Below are 21,696 nucleotides of genomic sequence, written 5' to 3'. Positions count from 1 at the left end.
AGGGATTTCTGATGTGGACAACTACAGCCCTGAGAGGTGCTGTGTGGAAGGATTTGGGAGCCCAGCAACCTGGGATCATCATCCAGAGTCTGCCACTTGCTCTGTGAAGTTATGCAAAGCCTCTCAAATTCTCTGCTGCTATGAAACCAAGCCAGTGTAGCTGTGAATGGGATAAGTAAAAAATTTTGCCTGATAAATGTTGCTTTGTAAAAATCTGTATGTAATGTACAGAATATTAGTCTTTCTGCTTTCACTTTTCCACAATACTTGATATATTTTATTTTTAAAAAAGACCTAAAGATTAGCCGAGCGTGGTGGTGCACGACTCTAGTTTCAGCTACTTGTGAGACTGGGGTGAGAGGATTGCTTGAGGCCAACAACTCAAGGCTGCAGCGAACTAGGATCACAGCTGTGAATAGCCACTGAACTTCAGCCTGGGTGACAGTGAGACCCCTGTCTCAAACAAACAAACAAAACTAAAGAAAACCTGGCAATAACTTTAACATTTGTTCATTCTGGGTGATGGATCCACTAATGTTTGTTAGAATATGATCTGTACTAAAATTTAAAATTTTATTTTAAGATTGGGCCAGGGTTGTGGTGCCACCTTGTGGCCATACTGTTATGATCTTGAACTTGAGACTTTTTTTTTCTTTTTTAGTGACAAGAGTCTCGCTCTGTGGCCCAGGCTGGAGGCAGTGATGCTATCATAGCTCACTGTAACCTCAAACTCCTGTGTTCAAGCCACCTTCCTACCTCAGCCTCCCACATAGGTAGGATTAGAGGTGTGCGCTACCACACCCAGCTAAATTTTTTAAGTTTTTTGTAGAGACAAGGTCTTGCTGTATTGCCCAGGCTGGTCTCAAACTCCTGGCCTCAAGTGATCCTCCTGCCTCAGCCTCTCAAAGCACTAGAGTTATAGGCATGAGTCCTATACCTGGCTGAGACCTTTATAGACGCTTCGTGTGTGTGCTCCTATAACTGTCATTTGGGTCATGAAATAATGAAGTCCTAGACCTCTTAACATTTCAGGGTAAAGAGGGCTTTCAAGAATACTCAGCTTTTGCTTGATTACTTCTAGCCATGAGAGCTTCCTCCCCACAGGAGATAGTGGGTGCCACTACGGAACAGCTAAGTTTTAGGGAGTTGTCTGCCCCAGACCTCCATGCCTGTCCGTACATGAGGACTGAGGCAAGTGCCTCATGACAGAGATGGAGAAATCAAGGCCCCAGGGAGGTTGCCAGCCAGCCCAAAGCTACTCTGTGCCAGAAGGCACTGAACAACTGGGTAAACTCCCTGAAGGCAGGGATCTGTCTGTCTGGTTCATGCTGGAGCTCTGGCACATATTAGGCTCTCAATAAATATCTGTTCAATGAAGGAATAAATGAACAAAACGATCAGTGCAACACCCTGCAGCTTGGGCCAATTATTCATTCTCAATCATAATAACAGCTGACATCCATTGAGGTCTTACTAAAGCCAGGCATGTCCCGAACTCTACATGTGCACTGACTCACGTAATGCTCACTGCGACCCTAAGAGTGAGGTAGGTGTGACCATTATTCCCCATTTTGCACATAGGAAAAGTGAGCCTCGGAGATCTTATGTGACTTGCTCAAGACTATAGTTAGGAAGTGGTCCAGCTAAGATATGAACCCAAGCAGACTCAGTCTCCTCAGAGGCTTGGAGCAGAGGAAGGAAACCAGTTGAGAGCTGGCTCCATACAGGCAAACAAAGTGGAAAGAGAGGGGCCTGCGTTGCTATCTGCGCTATCAGTGTTAATCCCTTGTAAAGACTTTAAGTCCCAGGCCGGGCACGATGGCTCACTCCTGTAATCCCAGCACTTTGGGAGGCCGAGGCGGGCAGATCACGAGGTCAAGAGATCGAGACCACCGTGAAACCCCGTCTCTACTAAAAATACAAAAATTAGCTGGGCATGGTGGCGCGCGCTTGTAGTCCCAGCTACTCGTGAGGGTGAGGCAGGAGAATCACTTGAACCCACAAGGCGGAGGTTGCAGTGAACCCAGATCGCGCTACTGCACTCCAGCCTGGCAACACAGCCAGACTCCGTCTCAAAAAAAAAAAAAAAAAAAAAAGACTTTTAAGTCCCTCCTCATTGGGGGAGGATGCAGTATGCAATTCCTTCCATCCCCGCAAGGTGGCGCACCAAGGGATGCTTCTCAATTGACGTCTCTCAAGCCCGGCTACTCCCTCTCGCTGGGCTCCCACATCCAATCAGCAGCGCTTCTCACGGCCCTGCCTCTCCAACTCCACTGCCTGACATAACTGGCCCCATCCTCTGCCGCCTACACCCTTGCAGTCACCCCTGATGGCCGCAGCATCTCCCTCCTCCAACCTAGCTTAGTCTCCTGAAACCCAGCTTTGCACAGACACCTCTAGGGCACCTCAGTACAAAGGGAATGAAGTCTGAACTCTGGCATTCCAAGCTGCAGCACCCAGGCCAACCCACCTTCCTGCTTTATTGCTTTATTTCCAACAGACCCTTACAAGTTTCTTTGTTCTTCCTTCCTTTCCCTTCTTCCTGTTCCCCTTCCCCTTCCTTTCCTCCTTTTTTTTTTTTTTTTTTTTTTTTAAGACAGGTTCTCACTTATCACCCAGACTGGAGTGCAGTGACACGAACATGACTCATTGCAGCCTCGACCTCCAGGGATCAAAGAATCCTCCCGCCTCAACCTCCCATGTAGCTGGGATTACAGACGTGTGCCACCACACCTCATTTTTTGATGTTTTATAGAGACAGGGAATCACTTTTTATTGCTCAGGCAATCCTCCTTCCTCAGCCTCCCAAAGTGCTAGGATAATAGGCGTAAGCCACTGTGCCCAACCCTTATTTCTTTATCTATGAATGGATACCCAACTTTGTTCCAGACACAGGATGGAGGCAGGTCCTGCCCAAGACTGTGCTGCCATTAAGTGTCCAGATGTGATGTGAGGTCAGGAGTCAAGGGAACTGTGAGCTTATGTGAGTCACCTGTGCTTCCAGAGCCCGTTTCCCGCTCTGTAAAACAAAGGTGAAATGTCCCACTATGGACTTGCTGAATGACCAAATGAGTGGTGCCGTGCCCAAACTTGGTGTGGGCCATGAGCCGATGCCTGGGTTCCAGTCCTGCTGATGGCGTTTCTTCACTGCATGACCCTGGGAAAATGACTTACTAGCGCCTGCTCTTTATATGCCTCATCTATAAAATGAGGACAACATCCACATCGCTGGGCGGTGGTGCGGACTGGGCAAGGACCCAGCACAGGGCCCAGCCTTATATATTAATTTGTAACCAATACTTTTGACCATTTCCCCTTCTCCCAGGGGGCCAGGCAGGCCAGGCCCAGGCAAGGGCTGATCCTGGGCCACTGTGTGGGTGAAAAGACATGGCATGAGGCAAGCCCAGGAGACGAGGGGCCAAAATCCATGAAGCCCCGTTCTGGAGGCCCACCCAAGGTGTATGCGAGGCTAGAAACCGGCACCCAAGGAAAGAGGTGAAAGCTGGGGAGACAGAGGATCAGGAGCCAGGGGTACACACAGCAAGCCAGGGAGAGGGCCACAAGGATGCAGAGACAGCGGTGACACTTGGGGGCCAGGCAGGTCTGCTCAGCACCCCACTGCCTGGGCCCAGGCCCTGCTACCCCTGGCCTTCACTGCCGGCACTTCTGGAGAACCTGGGTCGGCAGAGCCAGTCAGTGAGGAGAAGAACACAGGCGTTGAAGGAATTTATTCATGAGAAGACTGAGGGTCCGTCAGGGAGATTGTCCAACGGCGACAAGCTCCAGAAGCCCGCGTCGCAACAGCCGGGAGGGCCGGGCCACCCCAGGCAGGAGGCAGTGGGCTGGCAGCCACCCTGGGCACTGAAGAGCAGATGCAGGCAGTGCTGGGCACAGAGGGGCTCTCTTCATGGCCTGCCTGCCCTGGCCTCCCCCAAGGTCCCCACCTATCCGTTAAAGTGCAGCTGGGAGGGAGGAGGCAGGCAGAACTGGGGAGCTAGAGAGAGCCCAAGTGAACCCTGGCTGTCCACGCGAGTCCCATGTCCTCCTCGTCCTGGAGTTCCCCGAGGTTTAGTGAGCCCATCCCACCTAGGGCCTCTGGAACCTTGGGGCAAGGGAGGTAACCCCTCCCTCCCACACCCATCCATATTTAGAAAGAGCATCCCTGGGAGAGGGCGGCTGGCTCTGGCAGCTTTTTGGGGGGCCTAGAACTTGGGGGACAGTGGGGGGCGCTAACATTTCTAACAGGGAGAGGAAGGGGATGCTCATCTTCAGGGGTGGTCTTGGGGGGTCATACCCCTCCCTCTGGCCTTGGAAGACTCTTCCCTTTCCTCCTTCCCCTCCTCCTCTTCCCCCACCAGGCAAGCCAAGGAAGCCCGAGACAGGCCCGGAGAGCCTGGCTCCCAGCTCCTGTGTCATGAGTCAGCAGGGTCCTGCCCAGGCCTGACTCCCAAACCCCTCCGCTGAGGGAGGGTCACTTCAGTGCCACTGGGGCGGCGCTTCCCTGGAGATGGGAAGTGGGGTGAGGGGTCTTGGGGAAACCTGTGGGGCCGAGCCTCCTGTTTCTGCCAGTGGTCTTTCTAGCCCAGCCCGTCCCTCCAGCCTGAGGCTGGCAAGATGCTCACCCTAAGCCCGGAACCTCAGCAGTACCATCTGCATCCCCAGGGACCTTAGCCTGGTTCATGCCATCTTGGATGGCCTCCCCCAGCACTCAGCAGCCCAGCCAACTTCCTCCCCCTCCCACAGGCACATCTCTAGAAGCCAGACAGGAAGAGACCACCCCCCCCAAAATAAAGAACCCTGAAGACCTCTGCTTCCTCCCCCCACTCTTGAATATATTAAATTGTGCGGCTTGGCTCCAACCCCTCCCCTTCAGATCTCCATGGCAACCGGGCAGCATTCCAAGTCCGAGTCTGTATCCAAGTCCATCCAGTGCCAAAGAGGGGCTTCAGCCTCTCCCCTGACTCTTCCCCAGAGAGTGAGACCCAGCATTCCACAGGGGGATGAGAGGGGAGGAAGAGTCGGGGGGCCTCAGTCCTCAGCCCCCTCTTCCTCCGTGTGGGGGGCCCCTGGGGGTTCCTCGGGCTCAGGGGTCTGCCCGCCAGGGTGGGGGTGGGGATGGGGGTGAGGGTGGGTGCCGGGCTGGGATCCTGGCCCGTCCTCGCCCTGCACGTAGACGCTCAGCCCCTCGTGACTAGGCTCCTTGCCGCAGGCCTGGCAGCTACAGTGCAGGATCTTCTCCACCAGCTTGTCCACCCTGGGCACCTCCTCGTGGCCCGGGCACTCCAGCGTCACCTGCAGAGGGCAAGAGAGAAGGGGTGGCATGTTTCCAAAGGCCTGGGGCAGGCGAGGAAGCCCCTAGGGTAATACTTCCTCATGGGACCAAGAATCCCAGAGCCCACCTGTGATGCCCAGTTAGCGCCAGGGTCCCATGGGGAGGGGGAAATTGAACCCCTGCACAAGCCACCAGAGCCGTCCCCTCACATCCAGTCCTGCCACCTTCCCACCCATTCCCCACCGGCAGCCACAGGGAAATCCAGTGTGGTCTGCCCCTGCTAAAATCCACCCCCCACCACCCGGATCCCCCTGCACTTGGAGACAAACCCTGACCCCTCACTAAGGCCACGCAGGACCTTCCGGTGCCGCCGGCTGGCTGGCTTCCCTACCCCGACCCTGCGCCACTCTTACCAATCCTGCGCTTGGGCTCTGCCTCAGGGACTCTGCACATGCTGTTCCCTTTGCCTGGAAGGTTCCCCAAACCCCAGCTACCACTTGCCCCAAACTGTGCCTTTGGGTCTGAACTCAGACTTTGCTTCCTCAACAGAACCCCACCCCAAAGCCCAGCCCGGCTGAGGCTCGCCCTGCATGAACCCCATCTACCTCTTACTCTGCCCCTATCGTCACCCATCTAAGTACCTTCTTTCCTTCTCCCTCCCTTCCTCTCTTCCTTCCTCCCTTCCACAGAGCGCCTACCCTGTGCCAGCTCTGGGGACACAAAGACACATTTCCCTCAAGGAAATCAGAGTCTAGTGGGGGGAATAGACCTGTCAAAATCACCCGGATGCAGGTGGAAGACTGCAGGTGTGAAAGGCGCTCGAAGCGGAGGCACACTGTGCTCCGAGAGCCAACGGTACCAGGGTGGGCCCCAGTCAGGGGGCCTGGAAAGGGGCCCTGAGGAAACGCTGCTTGGGCCAAGGGCAGAAGAATGAATGGAAGTGAACTGGAGAAGGGGGACAGAGAAGGTGTTCCAAGCAGGGAAAAGAACAGGTGCAAGGGCCCTGGGGTAGGAGCGAACGGAGCAGGTGCGAGGAACTGAAAGCAGGCGGCTGTGTTAAGCATCAAGCTAGTAAGGAGGGCGGGAAGCAGGAGGAGGCTGGAAAGGCCACTGAGCCAGGCCATGCCAGCTTCTCGGGACAGGGCAAAGATTTTGGTCTCATCCTATCACAACAGGAAGTCCCTGAAAGGACTTCAGCCCATGAGAGACATCAGAATGGAACTTTGGGAACATCCCTGTCCTGGTCAGACTTGACCAGTTGGTGTCAGACTTCTGAGCCATCCTGTGGGCAGGCCCACGTCTGTATCCCCAGCACAAGCCCTTCACCCTGCACACAGTGGGGACTTGCTAAGCCCCTGTGGTCATCTGCTGGAATACAGGAGCCTGGGGAGAAAGGCCAAGGCCGGGACAGGCTCCAGGCTGAGACTGGGTGGGGCAGGCAGCCAGTACTCACAATCTCCCACATCGACTGGGCTGGCATGCAGGAGTCACAGTGAACCAGGGACTCTGTGGACTGCGGGAAGGTGTTGGGGACGCTGTAGCTGAAGCACTGTCCTAGGCACGCCCTGTGGGAGGAGAGGTCACATGCCTGTGTCACTGTCGGGGAGGCAGGGATGGGCAGCCCTGGTCCTCTTCCTCCCTCTTGGGCCCCTGTCCGCATCCCCCCACCCATCCCTTGAGTCCCACCTGTTCTGGATGGACTTGGCCTCACAGCCGCTGTGACCCACAATCTGGGTGATGTTCTTGGCTTCGCACCAGGCACTCTTATCCGGGAACAGTGCCAGCTTGTTGATGGGCGGTGGGGCAGCCAGTAGCATGGCAGGGAGGACAGCCCCCATCAGGACCTGAAGCATCATGCCCGTGGCCTCCAGAGCCCTAGAACAGAGCACAGGTGCCAGGTGAGGCACAGCAAGGTGCAGGGGACCGGGCAGTGGTGTTACAGCATGGACTCTGGCGTCCGACTCCTTGGCACAATCCCAGCTCTCCCACTTACTAACCAAGTGCAACTTTGGACAAGTTATTTCTCCCCTCTGAATCTCACAATTGGAGCTGGGAGTAGTACTTACATCAGATGGATATCTGTAAAGTCAGATGAGATATTAAATGGGCCTAGCAGATAATACACATTCCATATGTGTTGGTTTTACAACTTCCTATGTTGCCTTGAGCAAGTTACTTTTTATCTCGGTGCCTCAGTTTCTTCATCTAAAAAGGGGAGATGGTACCACTGCCTGGCGCAGGATTGCAGTTACGAAGTGTTCAAGCACATGTCCAGTGTTGAAAAATTACCACCCCCTTTCTCCCTTTGCTGCTGTGGGCCATCCAGGAAAACACACAAAACATTGTCCACACAGCCCTCGAGGGGCTGGCCGCACACCATGTCTCCTGGAAAGCCACTGCAACCGCTGTCAGATTCTGATGTTTGAAAAGTTAGCCTTAACTTTCACGTTGTTGTGATTTCTTATTGGTTTTGTTTTTCAGAAAATATGTGCAGTGGCATGATTATGGCTCACTGAAGCCTCGACCTCCCTGGGCTCAGGTGATCCTCCCACCTGAGCCTCCCAAGTTGCTGGGACTACAGGCGTCTGCCACCACGCCCGGCTAATTTTTGTAAAGACCAGGTTTCGCCATGTTGCCCAGGCTACTATCAAACTCCTGGGGCTCAAGCCATCTTCCTGCCTCAGCCTTCCAAAGTGCTGGGATTACAGGCGTGAGCCACCGCACCTGGCCTGCAGTGAATTCCTGGGCCACCTTGGCTGGCCAGACCTCAGGCAAAAAAAAAACTGACCCTGAACCAGACAGTACTGCTTTCTAAGATGCCTCACCAGAAACTGGAATCCACGAGGGCTCTACACAGATCACTGCCCCCAGCTCCACTTTAACACGAGTCAAGCAGGAGCCAATCAAAGCTAAGCACTTAGCCATTTGCAATTCCCCTGCTATAGGATGGAGCGAGATACTAAAACAATACCATGATCTGCCAAAAGGTGGCGCTGCAGGACAGTCTGTGTCAAAGGATTCCACTTGCAGGCGACTCGCCCCAGTGAGTTTCACCCATGCCCCTCAATGCAAAAGGCACAGGGCAGGGAGGCTTCAGAGAGGTTCAGAGATGAAGGTAGTGCCTTCTTCAAGGAGGCCCCCAAACCCTCGGAGGACAGCACAGCAGAGAAAGGGCATGGGGTTCATACGTGCTGGGTGACCGGGACACTCAGGCCTGTTTCCCAGCCATCTGTAAAATGAGTGCAGTAACCCAGGCCAGTGGTTCCCAAATGATCAGAATTCCCTAGGGACTTGCGGAGTAAAAGTTCTAGGGTGGGTAGGAGTCTGCATTTTGATTAGGCTTCCTAGGCAGCTCTGCCCTCAGTCAGGAATTCTTTATCTTGGGACAGTCCCTAGAGGGGCCTGGGTGAGGCTAAATCAGGAGGAAGAGGGGACAGGTCCTGGTCCCTGTGGCCCCACAGAAGCCCAGCACCAGGACTCAGGTGGCTTGGGACTGGGCATCCCATTTAGGACAATCCTACCATGGGCCATGGAGATGGCAGAGACAGGTACTTTATTTTTTTATTTTTATTTACTTTTTTTTTTTTGAGACGGAGTCTTGCTCTGTTGCCCAAGCTGGAGTGCAGTGGCATGATCTTGGCTCACTGCAAGGTCCACCTCCCGGGTTCATGCCATTCTCCTGCCTCAGCCTCCCATGTAGCTGGGACTACTGACGCCCGCCACCATGCCTGGCTAATTTTTTATATTTTTAGTAGAGACGGGGTTTCACTGTGTTGGCCAGGACGGTCTTAATCTCTTGACCTCATGATCTGCCCGCCTTGGCCTCCCAAAGTGCTGGGATTACAGGCATGAGCCACTGCGCCTGGCCTTGCTTATCTATTTTTTTGAGACGGTGTCTTACTCTGTCGCTAGGCTGAAGTGTCGTGGCATGATCTCGGCTCACTGCAACCTCCGCCTCCCAGGTTCAAGTGATTCTCCTGCCTCAGCCTCCTGAGTAGCTGGAATTACAGGCACTTGCCACCACACCTGGCTAATTTTTGTATTTTTAGTAGAGATGGGGTTTCACCATGTTGGCCAGGCTGGACTCAAACTCCTGACCTCAAGTGATCTGCCCACTTTGGCCTCCCAAAGTGCTGGGAGTACAGGTGTGAGCCACTGTGCCCAGCCCAGAGCCAAGTACTTTATATAAAGTGTCTGGGGAGTAGAGGTCTCAAGGGGGCTGGCTAAGCGGGGCTCCTGCAGGGCTGTGACCCCCTCCAGGTACTCTGCTCCCCATCCAGCAAGTTCTCCCAGCTCCTGCCCCTCTCCTGCAGGTCTCCATCTCAGGGGACCCCAATGCCGGGATAAGCCCCACTCCCAGCCCACTGGGGAGGAAGGGCAGCTGGAAGTGAGGTCAGACAGGCTGCCCCCGCCGCCTCCCAAATGAGTTCCTGTCACGATCCAGGCCCTCACCCATGCATTTCCGGTCTCACTGACAAAGCCCATGTTTCCAGTACAACCACATCCTAACAAAACGGAATGGATTCCTCCCTAACTGGCAACCCAGTGAATTTTTCAACAAGCCTGGCATGCAGGAGGCTTCCTCACTCCTGAGTCAGGGTCTGCCCACAGCACACCTGAAGGGTCCTGGAGGTCCATTTAAGGCCAGGGCTCCCTGGGCTGGACTGGCCCCCTAGACCCTTGGAGAGGCCCAGGGACTCTTGTCCTCCTATATCTAACCCCATCTTGCTTCCTCAGAAACAACAGGTCACAGGGGGCCAGGGAGGTGGCTGGGGCAGGAAGTGATGTGGATTTGGAATTGAGACTGGGGTTGTAATGAAAGTAGCCTGGGCCAGGCATGGTGGCTCACCCCTGTAATTACAGCACTTTCGGAGGCCAAAGCGGGAGGATCGCTTGGGCTCAGGAGTTCAAGACTAGCCTGGGAAGCAAAGTAAGACTTGGTCTCTAAATAAAATAAAATATATTTTTATGATCACATTGTGATATCACATTTTTTATTATCAAATTATGTGTTGTGATGTGCACACCTGTAGTCCAGCTATGTGGGAGGCTGAGGCGGGAGGATGGCTTGAGACCAGAAGCTTGAGGCTGCAGTGAGCCATGACTGCATCCCTCCCTGCACTCCAGACTGGGTGACAGAGCAAGAACCTGTCGAAAAGGAAAGGGAAAAAAAGGACAGGAAAGAAAACAGGAAGGAAGGGAGGGAGGGAGGGAGAGAGAGAGGGAGGGAGGGAGAGAGGGAAGGAGGGAGCAACAGATAGAGGGAGGGAGGCTGCGGTGAGCACTTGGAGTTGGAATTGGGAGAGGTCACAACTGAGGCTGTGGGTCAGGACCAGGCTGCAGCTGAGTGTTGAGACTGGGGCGGAGGCTAATGGAGGCTTACTGGGAGATGGGGTAATGGTGACTTTTTGGAAGAGGTTGCAGGCCCAGAGATCAGAAACTGGTTATCAGGGTCAGGCTGGGGCAGAGGTTAGGAGAAATGAGACGAACGGAGGCAGAAGGCCCCCTCCTTACCTTCCACCCTTTCCAGTGCACAGCTGAGGTCATCACAGGGCCAGCTGTGCCCACAGGGGGGTGCTGTAACCCAACCCACCAGGCCCTGGCAGGCTCTCCACAGGGTGCTGGGGCCTCAGCCTCCCTGGGCCAGCAGCGTGGAGCTCCAGCATTCTCCCGGGGCTCGCCCTGGAAGCGTGGAGCCTGCAGTCCCCAGTGTTTGAACTGCAGCCCCTCCCCTTAGGAGCTGTATGACTCCCAGAAATAAGTTCACTCCTCAGAACCCGCCTTTCTCAACCCTAATATGGGCAGCATTGCGCCCTCCCTGGAAAAGAACTGGGAGGAGTAAATGAAGGTACTCAGCACCTAGGAGGCACCCACTAAGGTCAGCTCTCTTCCCCTCAGGGGATCATGGGAAAGGCTAGGCCAGCATCAGAGCCAAGGCTGGGCTGGAACAGGAGGCAGCGAGGATGCCAGGTGAAGCCTCTCCCACACATGGCCGTCCTTCAGACACACCTACCTCCGCCCGCCCTCCTGCCCAGCCCTGAAGAGCCCAGGCTGCCCCCACCGGGGGCTTTCCAGCAGAGGTGGGGTGGGCTCTTGGCTAGCAGGTTTTCTTTTTTGTTGGTTTATGCATTTTTGTTTCTTCAAGCAGCAACTCATCCTTTTTTTTTTTAAAGCAGCAATCATACTTTCCTTCCCGAGCCTTGAGAGCCTCACCCAGATTCTCAACCCTTCCTCCCACCCTGAAGGTCACACAGCAAGTCATGGGACTCCCCAAAAGCGAGGGCGGGAAGGAAAGTTGGAGATCTCCCAGGCCAAGTCTCTCCCTCCTCTGCAAGGGGCTGTCCCAAGGTCCCCAGCAAGTCAGGCAAAGCAATGCCCTGCCCTGGGCCGTTCAGGTCCCTGCAGTTCCACACTCACTCACTCACTTCTAGGAGGGCAGGGGTCACTTTTAGGAGCGTGGGGAGAAAGGCAAGGGTAAGGGCAGGGAGCTGGGGGCCCAGACGCTATGCCCACTCAGACAGTCCCCTGAGGGGAGGTCCAGGGATGTGGGTAAACAGGAGGCAGTTGTTTGGAGTTGGTGCAGTCAGAGATGGCTCTCAGGAGGGAAGCAGAGGTTCTGAATTTTGAACTAAATATAAGAGTGCAACTACAGTCATGCATCACTTAGCCATGGGGATGCACTCTGAGAAATGTGCCATTAGGTGATTTTGTTGCTCTGTGAACACCATAGAGTGAACTCAAACCTGAATAGTCTAGTCTATTACATACCTAGGCTATATCAGGTATTCAGCACTTTGGGAGGCCAAGATTGGAGAATTGCTTGGCTCAGGAGTTCGAGACCAGCCTGGGCAACACAAGGCAATCCCATCTCTACAAAAATTTAAAACTTAGCCAGGCGTGGTGGTGCATGCCTATGGTCCCAGCTACTTGGGAGGCTGAGGTGAGAGGATCACTCGGGCCTGGGGGGTTGAGGCTGCAGTGAACCAGGATTGTGCCACTACACAATCACGAAAGAAAGAAAAGGTGTAGTAAAAATACGGTATTATAATCCTATGGGAGGCCAGGCGCAGTGGCTCACGCCTGTAATCCCAACATTTTGGGAGGTTGAGGTGGTCACTTGAGGTCAGGAGTTCGAGACCAGCCTGGCCAACACGGTGAAACCCCATCTCTACTAAAAATACAAAAACTAGCCGGGTGTGGTGGCACATGCCTGTAGTCCCAGCTACTAAGGAGGCTGAGGCAGGAGAATCACTTGAACTCGGGAGGCAGAGCTTGCAGTGAGCCGAGATTGCACCACTGCACTCCAGCCTGCGGGACAGAGTGAGACTCTGTCTCAAAATAATAATAATAATTTTATGGCAGCACCACTGTGTATGTGGTTCATCATTATGTGGTGTGTGACTGGATATTAATTTATTCTGTCCTACAATAACCGCCTGATCCTATTCTTTCCTCCATTTTTAGATGAAGAAACTGAGGCACAGAGAGGCTAAGAAATCTGCGTGGGCTTTCACTGTTAGTAAACAGGAGAACCGGGATTTGAACCTGGATGGTAGCAGGTTCAACCCCCGGCTACCCTGGCAGGTGAAAAGGTTCACCGAAGAGAAAGAAGCAAGAAAGGATGGAATCTGGAGTTAGGATGAGGCCTGGAGCTCCTGCCATTGCCCCAGCCGACTGTGCCTCTCATTCCTGTTAGCACCCTAGCGTTCAGCCACGGCCTGGACTGAAAGCTTGAGGGCTCCATAAACCAGAGGTCAAATCCCATTGCTGACTCCCTAGCCAACTGTCTTGTGGCCATGGCTGCCCCTGGCTCTTGCAGCCCAGGTAAAGGTGTGTGTGACACTATCCTTCCTCACGGGGGCGCTGTGAGGCTGTAAAGGAGGTGTCTTTAGCACAGGTGAGTGTCCTCTTCCCAACCCCACCCACCCACCACTCCCAAATCCAAGCCCTCCACTTCCTCAGCGGCCCCCTGCCAATGCCTAGTACATTCTGAGCTGCTGCCCACACAGAAAGGAAATTCCCTGGGAGGTGACACCAGCAGACCCATTTTGGCACTGTGGAAACTGAGGCACAGGTCAAGGAAGTGACCCACCCATTGCTCCCACTCCGGGGAAGAGCAGGAACAAACACAGTAGCCCTGCCCTGGTTGCTTTCCTGGAAGCCCCGGTCCAGAGGGTCCCCCAGGAAGGCGAGCTTGGGGGTCAGGCCTGTGAAGCCTCTTTCCTGAGATGCCCGCCAAAACTGAGATGCCAGGGCCCGGCCCTCCTTGTATGACCCCCCAGGTACGAGGCATGGCCTGGGCACCTGAATGTGCTCCCCACGGGACTCTGAAGCCCAGCCGGACCAGGAGCAACGGCCTCCCAGTCCCCAGGAAAGAGGCTTCGATTAACAGCACTGCTGCTGGGGCTCCCGAGCCCCACCGCCGCCTGGATTCTAGCACCTGGCAAGGCATCCTAAATGCATCCTAAATACACGGGCGCGGCCTAGATTTCAAGAAACACCAGCCCCTTCCTGACTCCCGACCACCACGAAACCCTTTGTAGAGCGGATCGGCTTTGGTATAACAAGTGAACCATCCTCCCCAATTCCTCTTCTGGATTAAGCCTGAATATTCAGGGTCACTCAAGGCCAGATATACCAGGATTTTCAAGGTAGAGTGTATCCACTCACCCCAGACCCACACACACACAAAAGCAGGCATACCCCAAACCACCTGCACCCCCTAAGAACAAAGCGCGCACACACACACACACACATATATAAGCGTGCCTATCTACGCACAAGAAAATGCACATCCACACAAGCACACGCACACATACACCCCCCCACACACACACACCACACCACACACACACGTACACACACACCACACACGCACACATAACCACACACACACGCACACACACACCACACACACACGCACACACACACCACACACACACAACCACACACGCACGCACACACACACCCCAGGCCTTTCCTGTGACCGGTTCCAGCAACCACTCGGTGCAGAGCCATGGAGGGCAGGGCTGATGAATCCTCAGTGGAAAGGCGGGGCTCTCCCTCCCCATCTTCACCTCCTGCTTCCAGAACCTCCTCTGGGAACCTTCCCACACTTGGCCCCAGCTGATGGGGATGGACGATTCTACCTGTGGGCTCAGCATTCAGGTGACACCGCAGTCCGCACGCACAACGAGCATGTAGTGTTTGTGGCTATCAAACCAGATGCTCACCCTCCCCTGCCTCTCCCACCTTTCCTCTGCCCCCACACTCACTAAGGGTAGGGTCTGGCTCTTCTCCTCCATTCTCCACAGTTATGACAGACTTGAGTTCAAATCGTAGTTCAGTCATTCCAGTCTTTCTCTTTTTATTTTCATGTTCTTGTTTGTAACAGGATCTCACTCTGTTGCCCAGGCTGGAGTGTGGTGGCACAATCATAGTTCATGGCAGCCTCAAACTTTGGGGCTCAAGCGATCCTCCCACCTCAACCTCCCGAGTAGCTGGTACTACAGGCATACACCACCATGCCCAGCTAAGTTTTTGGAGAGACGAGGTCTCCCTTTGTTGACCAGGCTGGTCTTGAACTCCCACTTCAGCCTCCCAAAGCACTGGGATCACTTGGTCCCATTTTAACCTTTCTGTACCTCAGTTTCCTCATCTGCAAAGTGGGGATAGTGCTAATATCCAGCTCACAGACAGCTGTAAGAATTAAACTGAAGAATACATGGAAACCTCTGGAGAGATCACCCATCAGAGTTAATTCCTCAGTCATGTCACTTTCAGTGCTACCTTGGGCCTCTTATCCTCCCTGGCTTCTGCCTACTTCCTTCTGCCCCTCGCTCCCACAGGACCCTGGGCAGGTCCTGAGGCTATTTCAGTCTGGGCTGCATCTGCCGCAGTGAGCCTGGATTTAGGGAAAACCTTGAGGTGAAACTCAAGCAAGGGGATGACAGCTGGGAATGAATTTTAGAAACTGTCAAGGGCCGCCCAACATGATTCCCTGCCAGGGTGGGAACTGGGAGGAAGATCCCACTCAGACTCTAAGACAGGGTCGTGGAGACACCAGCCTCCTCCAAAATCCAACTTCAAGAAAACAGGCTGTGCCCCACCGCCAGGCTGAGTGTGCTGCTGGGCGCAGAGGGTGTGGAGGGCGGCTGGGCTGCAGCCCTAGGCTTGGGGCTTGGCAAGGGCGGGGCGATCGCTCCAGGTTTTGGAATGAGCACAGGGACTTCCTTGAATGGTGCAACTGAAAATATTGCTCTGTGAAGGGGCAAGGCAGTGTCAGGCCTGGGGCTCCCTGCTCACCCAGGTCAGGCCCCAGCTCTGGTCAGCCCGACTGGGTTTACTGGGCTCACCCTGGGGTTTGAGGACGAGTTCTGGCCAAAGCTCATACATTGGCTCTCTGTGTGCCTGGAGTCAGGAGAATCTAATGGTTACAGCTCGAGTCACTGACCATTTGCTTCCCCTCCCTAAGCTTCACGTTTGCAACCTGTAAAATGGGCAGCCTGGCCTGGGAACATCCATTTCAGCAGATCCCCCAGGAAGGAGCCTGGCTCCAGCATACTGCTTAAGGCCACTGTGATTCCACGACCCCAGTGTCACGGCAGGGTAGCTTTTCCTTCCTTCCTTCAGCACTGGGGAGAGCATGAGTCAACTGTCCAGGGGGCGGACACACAGGGCCGAGCCCATGTCACCCAGGCCTGCCTGCACCTTCCAGCCCTGGCCACCTCTGTGCCAGCCCCCCAACCCAGGCCAAGGCCTTCCTTGCCGCAGACCCTCCTGCCCGCAGACCAAAAACAGTCTCCAAAACAAATCCATGCTAATGAGCTGCTGCAGGGCCGGGCTGCACATCTGCTCAGCAGAAGTTCCACTGCAGACCTCACCAACAACCCTGCCTGCTCCGGCAGCCTCCGACCCTTGGGGTTGTGGGTCGGGGGAAGCAGCTAAACTCAGCCTGAAATTTCACTTTAAAATAATGAGGCCATATCGCTGGCCGATGCAGAACACCTACTCCCGTGTCCACCCCTCCAAAACACAGGCCCGGGAGAGAGGTCCAGTTTGCAGGGGTGGGTGGAGAGGGGTGAGGGTCACCGAGGAAACGCTGCAGCCTCGCCTTTTCTTTGGCCCCAACTCAAGGCAAACCACGCCCAAGCAGTCCCAGCATCTGGGGGAGTCTAGGGAGGCCCCATTCCGCAGTAACAAAGGGTAAGGGGCTCCTTGTTGACAAATTGCTTCCCGGCCAGCGCCCAGTCTTTGGCCTCCAGCCCTGACCTCTGTTTTCCTGGGGTGCCCCTAGTTACAGGCTGATGGCGTCCAGCTAGGGGAGCCAGGGCCTCCGAAAGCCTGGAAGTATGGCCTTCTCCCTTGATGCCCGCCAACCCCCGGCCACGCCAAGGCGGGCGGCTGCCCCTTCTGCCGCCGCTTGTAAAAGATCAGAATCGCCCCGCCCTGGGAGCGGGCCGGGCAGGTGGCCCGCAGCAGGGCCTGTCGTCCAGCCAGCCTCGCGGGGGTGGAATTCTTAAGAAAACTGAGCCCCCGGAAAGGCTGGCTCTCCCTGCCCCAGACTCAATTCCAGGGAGATGACCCGGGCCAGGCCTCGGGGCTGGCGGGAGGCAGGGGGAGGGTTTGGCGCACCCGGTCTAGGAAACTATTCGTGAACCCCGCTGGGGGAAGGCGAGCCTCCGACACTGGGGGGATTGTCTGGATCGGAGGGCGGGGGGTCAGGGAGACGCGCAGACACAGGGCGAGACCCTCACAGAGGGCAGCGCAGAGACACAGAGAGGGAGAGAAAAGCGAGAGGCAGAGACACAAACGCGGGCAGCCGAACACGGAGGCAGACAGGGAACGGTAAGAGACGGGCAGACCCGGGGAAAGTGAGCGGCGGAAACGGAGCGACGGAGGGACAGACACACGGACGTGGGGACCGAAGCAGAGGGGGCCGCGGGAGGCGGAAACGTCCAGAGCCGAGAGGCGCGGCGAGGCCCGGGCACGACCGGGGGACATGCGAGCCCGGCCCGCCCGGCCACGCATCTCCCTCCCTCGCTCCCTCTCTCTCCCGGTCGCGGAAACTCCGATCGAGAAACGGAACCCCGGGGCGAGTCTGGGGACGGGCTCCGGGCACGGCGGTGCCCCCCGGCCACCCCATGCCGCGCCCACGTCCCCAGCGCCGGCGTCCGGAGGCGTCCGCCAGGTCCCCTTAGGCTCCCGGGCTCGGCGGCGGCGCCTCCACCCGGTGCCCGCGGCCGCCGGACGCGCCGGGGGACGGAGCTCCGGGCTGGGGGCGCGGCGCTGCCCCCGCAGCCGAAGCCTCTGGAAGCCGGGCGCCCGCGTGCCGGCCCGGGCGGGACTTACCGCGCGCGCCCACCGGGTCCTGCGGAATTGGGTGCGGGGGTCGCGGGCCCGGGCGCCCCAGGAGGCTCGGCGAGGCGGCCGGCAGGACTGGGGGCGGCCCCGCGACGCTCGGCTGGGCTGCGCTGCGCGCCGTCTGCGGCCCCGGGCGGGCGCGCGGCGCGGGGGAGCGGCTCCGACGTCAGGGTGGCTCCCTCCAAACAGGGCGCGAGGGCGGGGGCAGCGGGGAGGGCCGCGCGCAGAAAGAGCGGGCGGGCGCGCGCGGCCTCTCCCTCCGGGTGCGCAGGAGGGGGCGCCGCAGCGGCCGGGGCCCCGGGCCCTCTCCCCGCCCGCCCGCCCCGGGCTGGGCTTCGGCGCGCTCCGACGGCGTGGTAGGGCGGCCGGGACGCCTGGCCGGCGCCCGAGAAGCAGGGCAGCGCAGCCGGGCGCCCTGGCCCGTTCTAAAGCGCCCTCCCCGGGTTTCTCTGCGCTTCCACCCTCTCCGCCCGACTTTTCGCGAGCCTGGGCCGTCAGGCCGTGCCAGGCCTCGCGGTGACAAAGATAGATGTGTCCCTTTTGTGGGCACCGGGCATTGGCAGACTTGCCCCAAGAATGGGGCGCCCCAGCCTGCCGCGTCCCGGCAGCAGGAGTCCCTCCTCACTCTGCGGTTCTGCGGTGCACCCCATCTCGCCCGCTCCGGTATGCGACCCGGTTCAAGTCCGTGCTGTTGGTAACCTGGGTCACTCAACCTTGCCCAGTGTTATCCTAGCGTTGCTCTCGGCCCCACACACTTGGCTAAGCATCCCGAAAAGCCCCAGGGACTATTAGGAACTAGAAAGCCAGCAAATGAACTCACTTCTCTGACTCCTGAGAAGAGTGGAGCGCCTGGCCCCAGCTTCCAGCCTCACCTCGGGGGTTCCTATCTGATCAGTGGGCACTTGGGTGGATTGCGGCCGTGCCTTCTCTGTGTGCTTAACAACGGGGTAAGAAAATAACTTTGCTCCTGGAAAGTGGTGGCCCAGGGACACCACTGGGACACGATTGTAGGACTTGGGGATTTTGCTTTACAGCATAGTTACCTGTGTCCATGTGTTTTACCTAACTTGGCTGGAAACTTCCAGATAGACGCAGCCCTGCTCGTCTGACTCATGAGGTTGCCGAGCATCCTGGGTGGCTCCTAGTGGCCTGCTGGAAACTCCCTGGTGTACTCCAGCCTACCCGCACCCTCCACACCCAGCCTGCATCTGTGCCTCCTAGCTGTTTCCTGCGCCCTTCCCTCTACCCGGAATTCCCTTCCCCTCCTTTCATCTCTGGCAAATATTCTAACAGCACCAGATTGGAAAGCCTTCCCAAGACCCTCTGGGAGCATCTCCCTCCTCCAGTGTGATCCTGGAGCACTGGATGAGAACTTCTGTTCATGTCAGTTTCCCTCTAGAATAGCTGTGTACATCTCTTTCCTCCATTAGACCTTGAGGGCAGGAATCATGTGTTTATTTCAGTGTCTTCATTGCTTATGGGCAGACCAGGTGAGATGATTGAATAATAATAATAATAATAATTATTATTATTATTATTATTATTATTATTATTTTGAGACGGAGTTTTGTTGTTGTTACCCTGGCTGAAATGCAATGGCGAGATCTCCGCTCACTGCAACCTCTGCCTCCTGGGTTCCAGCAATTCTCAGCCTCCCGAGTAGCTGGGATTCCAGGTGCCCACCACCACGCCCGGCCAGTTTTTGTATTTTTAGTAGAGATGGGGTTTTGCCATGTTGCCCAGGCTGGTCTCGAACTCCTGGCCTCAAGTGATCCACCCGCCTCGGCCTCCCAAAGTGTTGGGATTACAGGCTTGAGTCACCACGCCCAGCGAATAAAGTAATTATTATCCCCGTTTGATGTAGCACAGATAGGTCTCCCCTTAATGGTAACTATGACCGTTATAATAGTTCACACATATTGAGCACCTTACCATGTGCCTCATCCCACTGCAAGCTGTTGCCACTCTCACAATAAACCTATGAGGTAAGTATTGTCTCTATTTTAAAAGTACTGGGCACCGTGGCTCATGCCTGTAATCCCAGCACTTTGAGAGGCCAAGGCAGGTGGATCACTTGAGGTCAGGAGTTCGAGACCAGCCTGGCCAATATGGTGAAACCCTGTCCTGCTAAAAATACAAAAATCAGCCAGGTGTGGTGGCATGCGCCTGTAGTCCCAGCTACTCGGGAGGCTGAGGCAGGAGAATCACTTGAATCTGAGAGGTGGAGGTTGCAGTGAGCCGAGATTGCACCACTGCACTCCAGCCTGGAGACAGAGTGAGACTCTGTCTCAAAGAATAAATGAATAAATAACAAATAAATAAATAAATAAAATAACAAAAGTGGAAAAAATCCCGACGCAGGAAGATCACTTGATCCCAGGAGTTTGAGGCTGTAGTGAGCTGTGATTACGCCACCGTACTCCAGCCTGGACGACATTACAGAAGGCTAATTGTGGAACCTAATGAGCTTGTCACTCCAGCGAGGCCTTGTCTCAAAAAAAAAAAAAAGTGAAAAAAGGAACGTCTAGAGAAAGGTTAAGTAACTTGCCTAAAGTCACACGGTAAGAGCCCATGCCCGCTAATGTCTGTTGGATAACCATGTACCATGTACTACAGAAACCAGCCTCACTGCACTGTACGCGCTAGACACTCAGGAAATATTTACCATTTTGCAACCAAAGCTTACCACCACCATCTTTCACGCAGACCCTGAGCAGGGTGGAAAGTGGAGTTCTACATTTTGTGAGAATCCACTCCCACACTGCAGAAAGCTAATTGTGGAGCCTGATGAGCTGGTCAGATCACACATAGAGCCAGGAGTAGAAGCCACAACTTCCAGCCAGCGCCTTTGACAGGGCAGCCCACCATCTCTCAAACACGGGGAGGTTCAAGAACACCACCAACCTCCTAATCAGGGACAAAGGGTTTGGAGTTGAGTCACCATCTGTCTGGTGGTGACTGATAACTATTGGAAAGCTACAGTGTGGGCAGGGGGCCTGAGAAGTAAGTTGGTAGTAATGTCCACCCATTTTGTGCCAGGCATTATGCTGGCCACTCTGTCTGCTTCATCTCTAATCCTTACCACAGTCCCATCATTGTTCCCGTTTTACAGGTGAGATAAATCGAGACACCAAAAAGTGTCATTACCTGCTCAAGACCACATTGCTAGTAATTGACAAAGCCTGGACTTGAGCCCAGATCTGTCAACACCAAAGTCCATGCTTCCGTGCCCACCACACCCTCTCCACCCTCTCGGCTGCCTCAGTGCTCCTCCCCATCAGGCTGCAGCAGGGATGCTGCACTGGTGACCGGACCCAGGGGCCCCAGCGGGAAAGGCAGAACCTGTCACGTCAGAGTCTCCCAGCTTGAGCAGATGCACCTGGTTGGCAGTGGTGTTCCAGCTGCCCCTACAGGCCTGGCTGGCACAGGGCATGGGCCTGAGGCCAGAGCCTCCTGGCCCTGGGCCAGCCTCTTGGGGCCGAGGTAATGTCGGGCCCAGAACTGGGGCTCAGGGCTGAAAGCCCCTCTCCCCAGCTCATTAGCAAACATCTGGGCTCAGGAAAATGACCGACCTGGAATGTGACTGAGCTGTGGGGAGCTGCTGTCTCCCAGAGTCCGGGAATGTGAGCTCCCTCCTGCAGGGCACGGACTCAGCCCAGCTGTTTCCTCCAATCCTGTCAGTCTGGCCTCAACGGGGGTCCAAACCTCTGCACTCTCGGTGGAGAAACAGAATGAAAACAAGCAAAAGGCCTGCCTTCCCAGTCCAGCCCACTGAACAGAGGGTTGGTACACAGTCCCTCTCTTTTTACGATAAAGATAAGGGTGTTCACACTTCACTTGTGTGAACTTCAAGGTTTGGAGCTAGGAGGAGCCATTCGGACTCATCAGGGGAGGCTCAGGGTTTACATTTTTGCTGCATCGCCCTTTGACTCTGTGCTAGTTGTTTCACACCTGGGCCTTGGTTCCCTTATCTGTAAAATGCAGAAAGTAGTGCTATGTACGCCATAGATTTGTTGTCTGGAGTCATTCATTTATCCAACAAATATTTATTGTGCCTATTA

The 21,696-nt window shown here is 55.6% G+C and overlaps 1 protein-coding gene across 8 annotated transcripts; it reads right to left on the bottom strand.

Annotated features, from left to right (window-relative positions):
• Nucleotides 1-3,711: 3,711 nt before the first annotated feature.
• NBL1 (NBL1, DAN family BMP antagonist) lies at nt 3,712-21,383 on the bottom strand. 8 transcript variants are annotated; one of them, XM_025385402.1, is made up of 4 exons: nt 18,679-18,846; nt 6,959-7,147; nt 6,726-6,837; nt 3,712-5,292 (listed from the first exon to the last, which is right to left on the bottom strand). In XM_025385402.1, the coding sequence occupies exons 1-4, from the start codon at nt 18,762-18,764 to the stop codon at nt 5,029-5,031; spliced, it is 651 nt and encodes a 216-aa protein (XP_025241187.1). In that variant the 5' UTR covers nt 18,765-18,846; the 3' UTR covers nt 3,712-5,028. The 8 variants fall into 8 exon arrangements, with proteins under 8 accessions (XP_025241187.1, XP_025241229.1, XP_025241237.1 ...); XM_025385444.1 differs by having other exon boundaries at nt 18,698-18,846; XM_025385452.1 differs by lacking the exon at nt 18,679-18,846 and adding an exon at nt 18,456-18,667.
• Between the last annotated feature and the right edge of the window lie 313 nt (nt 21,384-21,696).

This window comes from Theropithecus gelada, chromosome 1, assembly GCF_003255815.1.
Source record: "Theropithecus gelada isolate Dixy chromosome 1, Tgel_1.0, whole genome shotgun sequence".
In the NCBI taxonomy this organism is placed as follows: Eukaryota; Metazoa; Chordata; class Mammalia; order Primates; family Cercopithecidae; genus Theropithecus; species Theropithecus gelada.
This window is presented reverse-complemented; position numbering and strand designations above follow the sequence as displayed.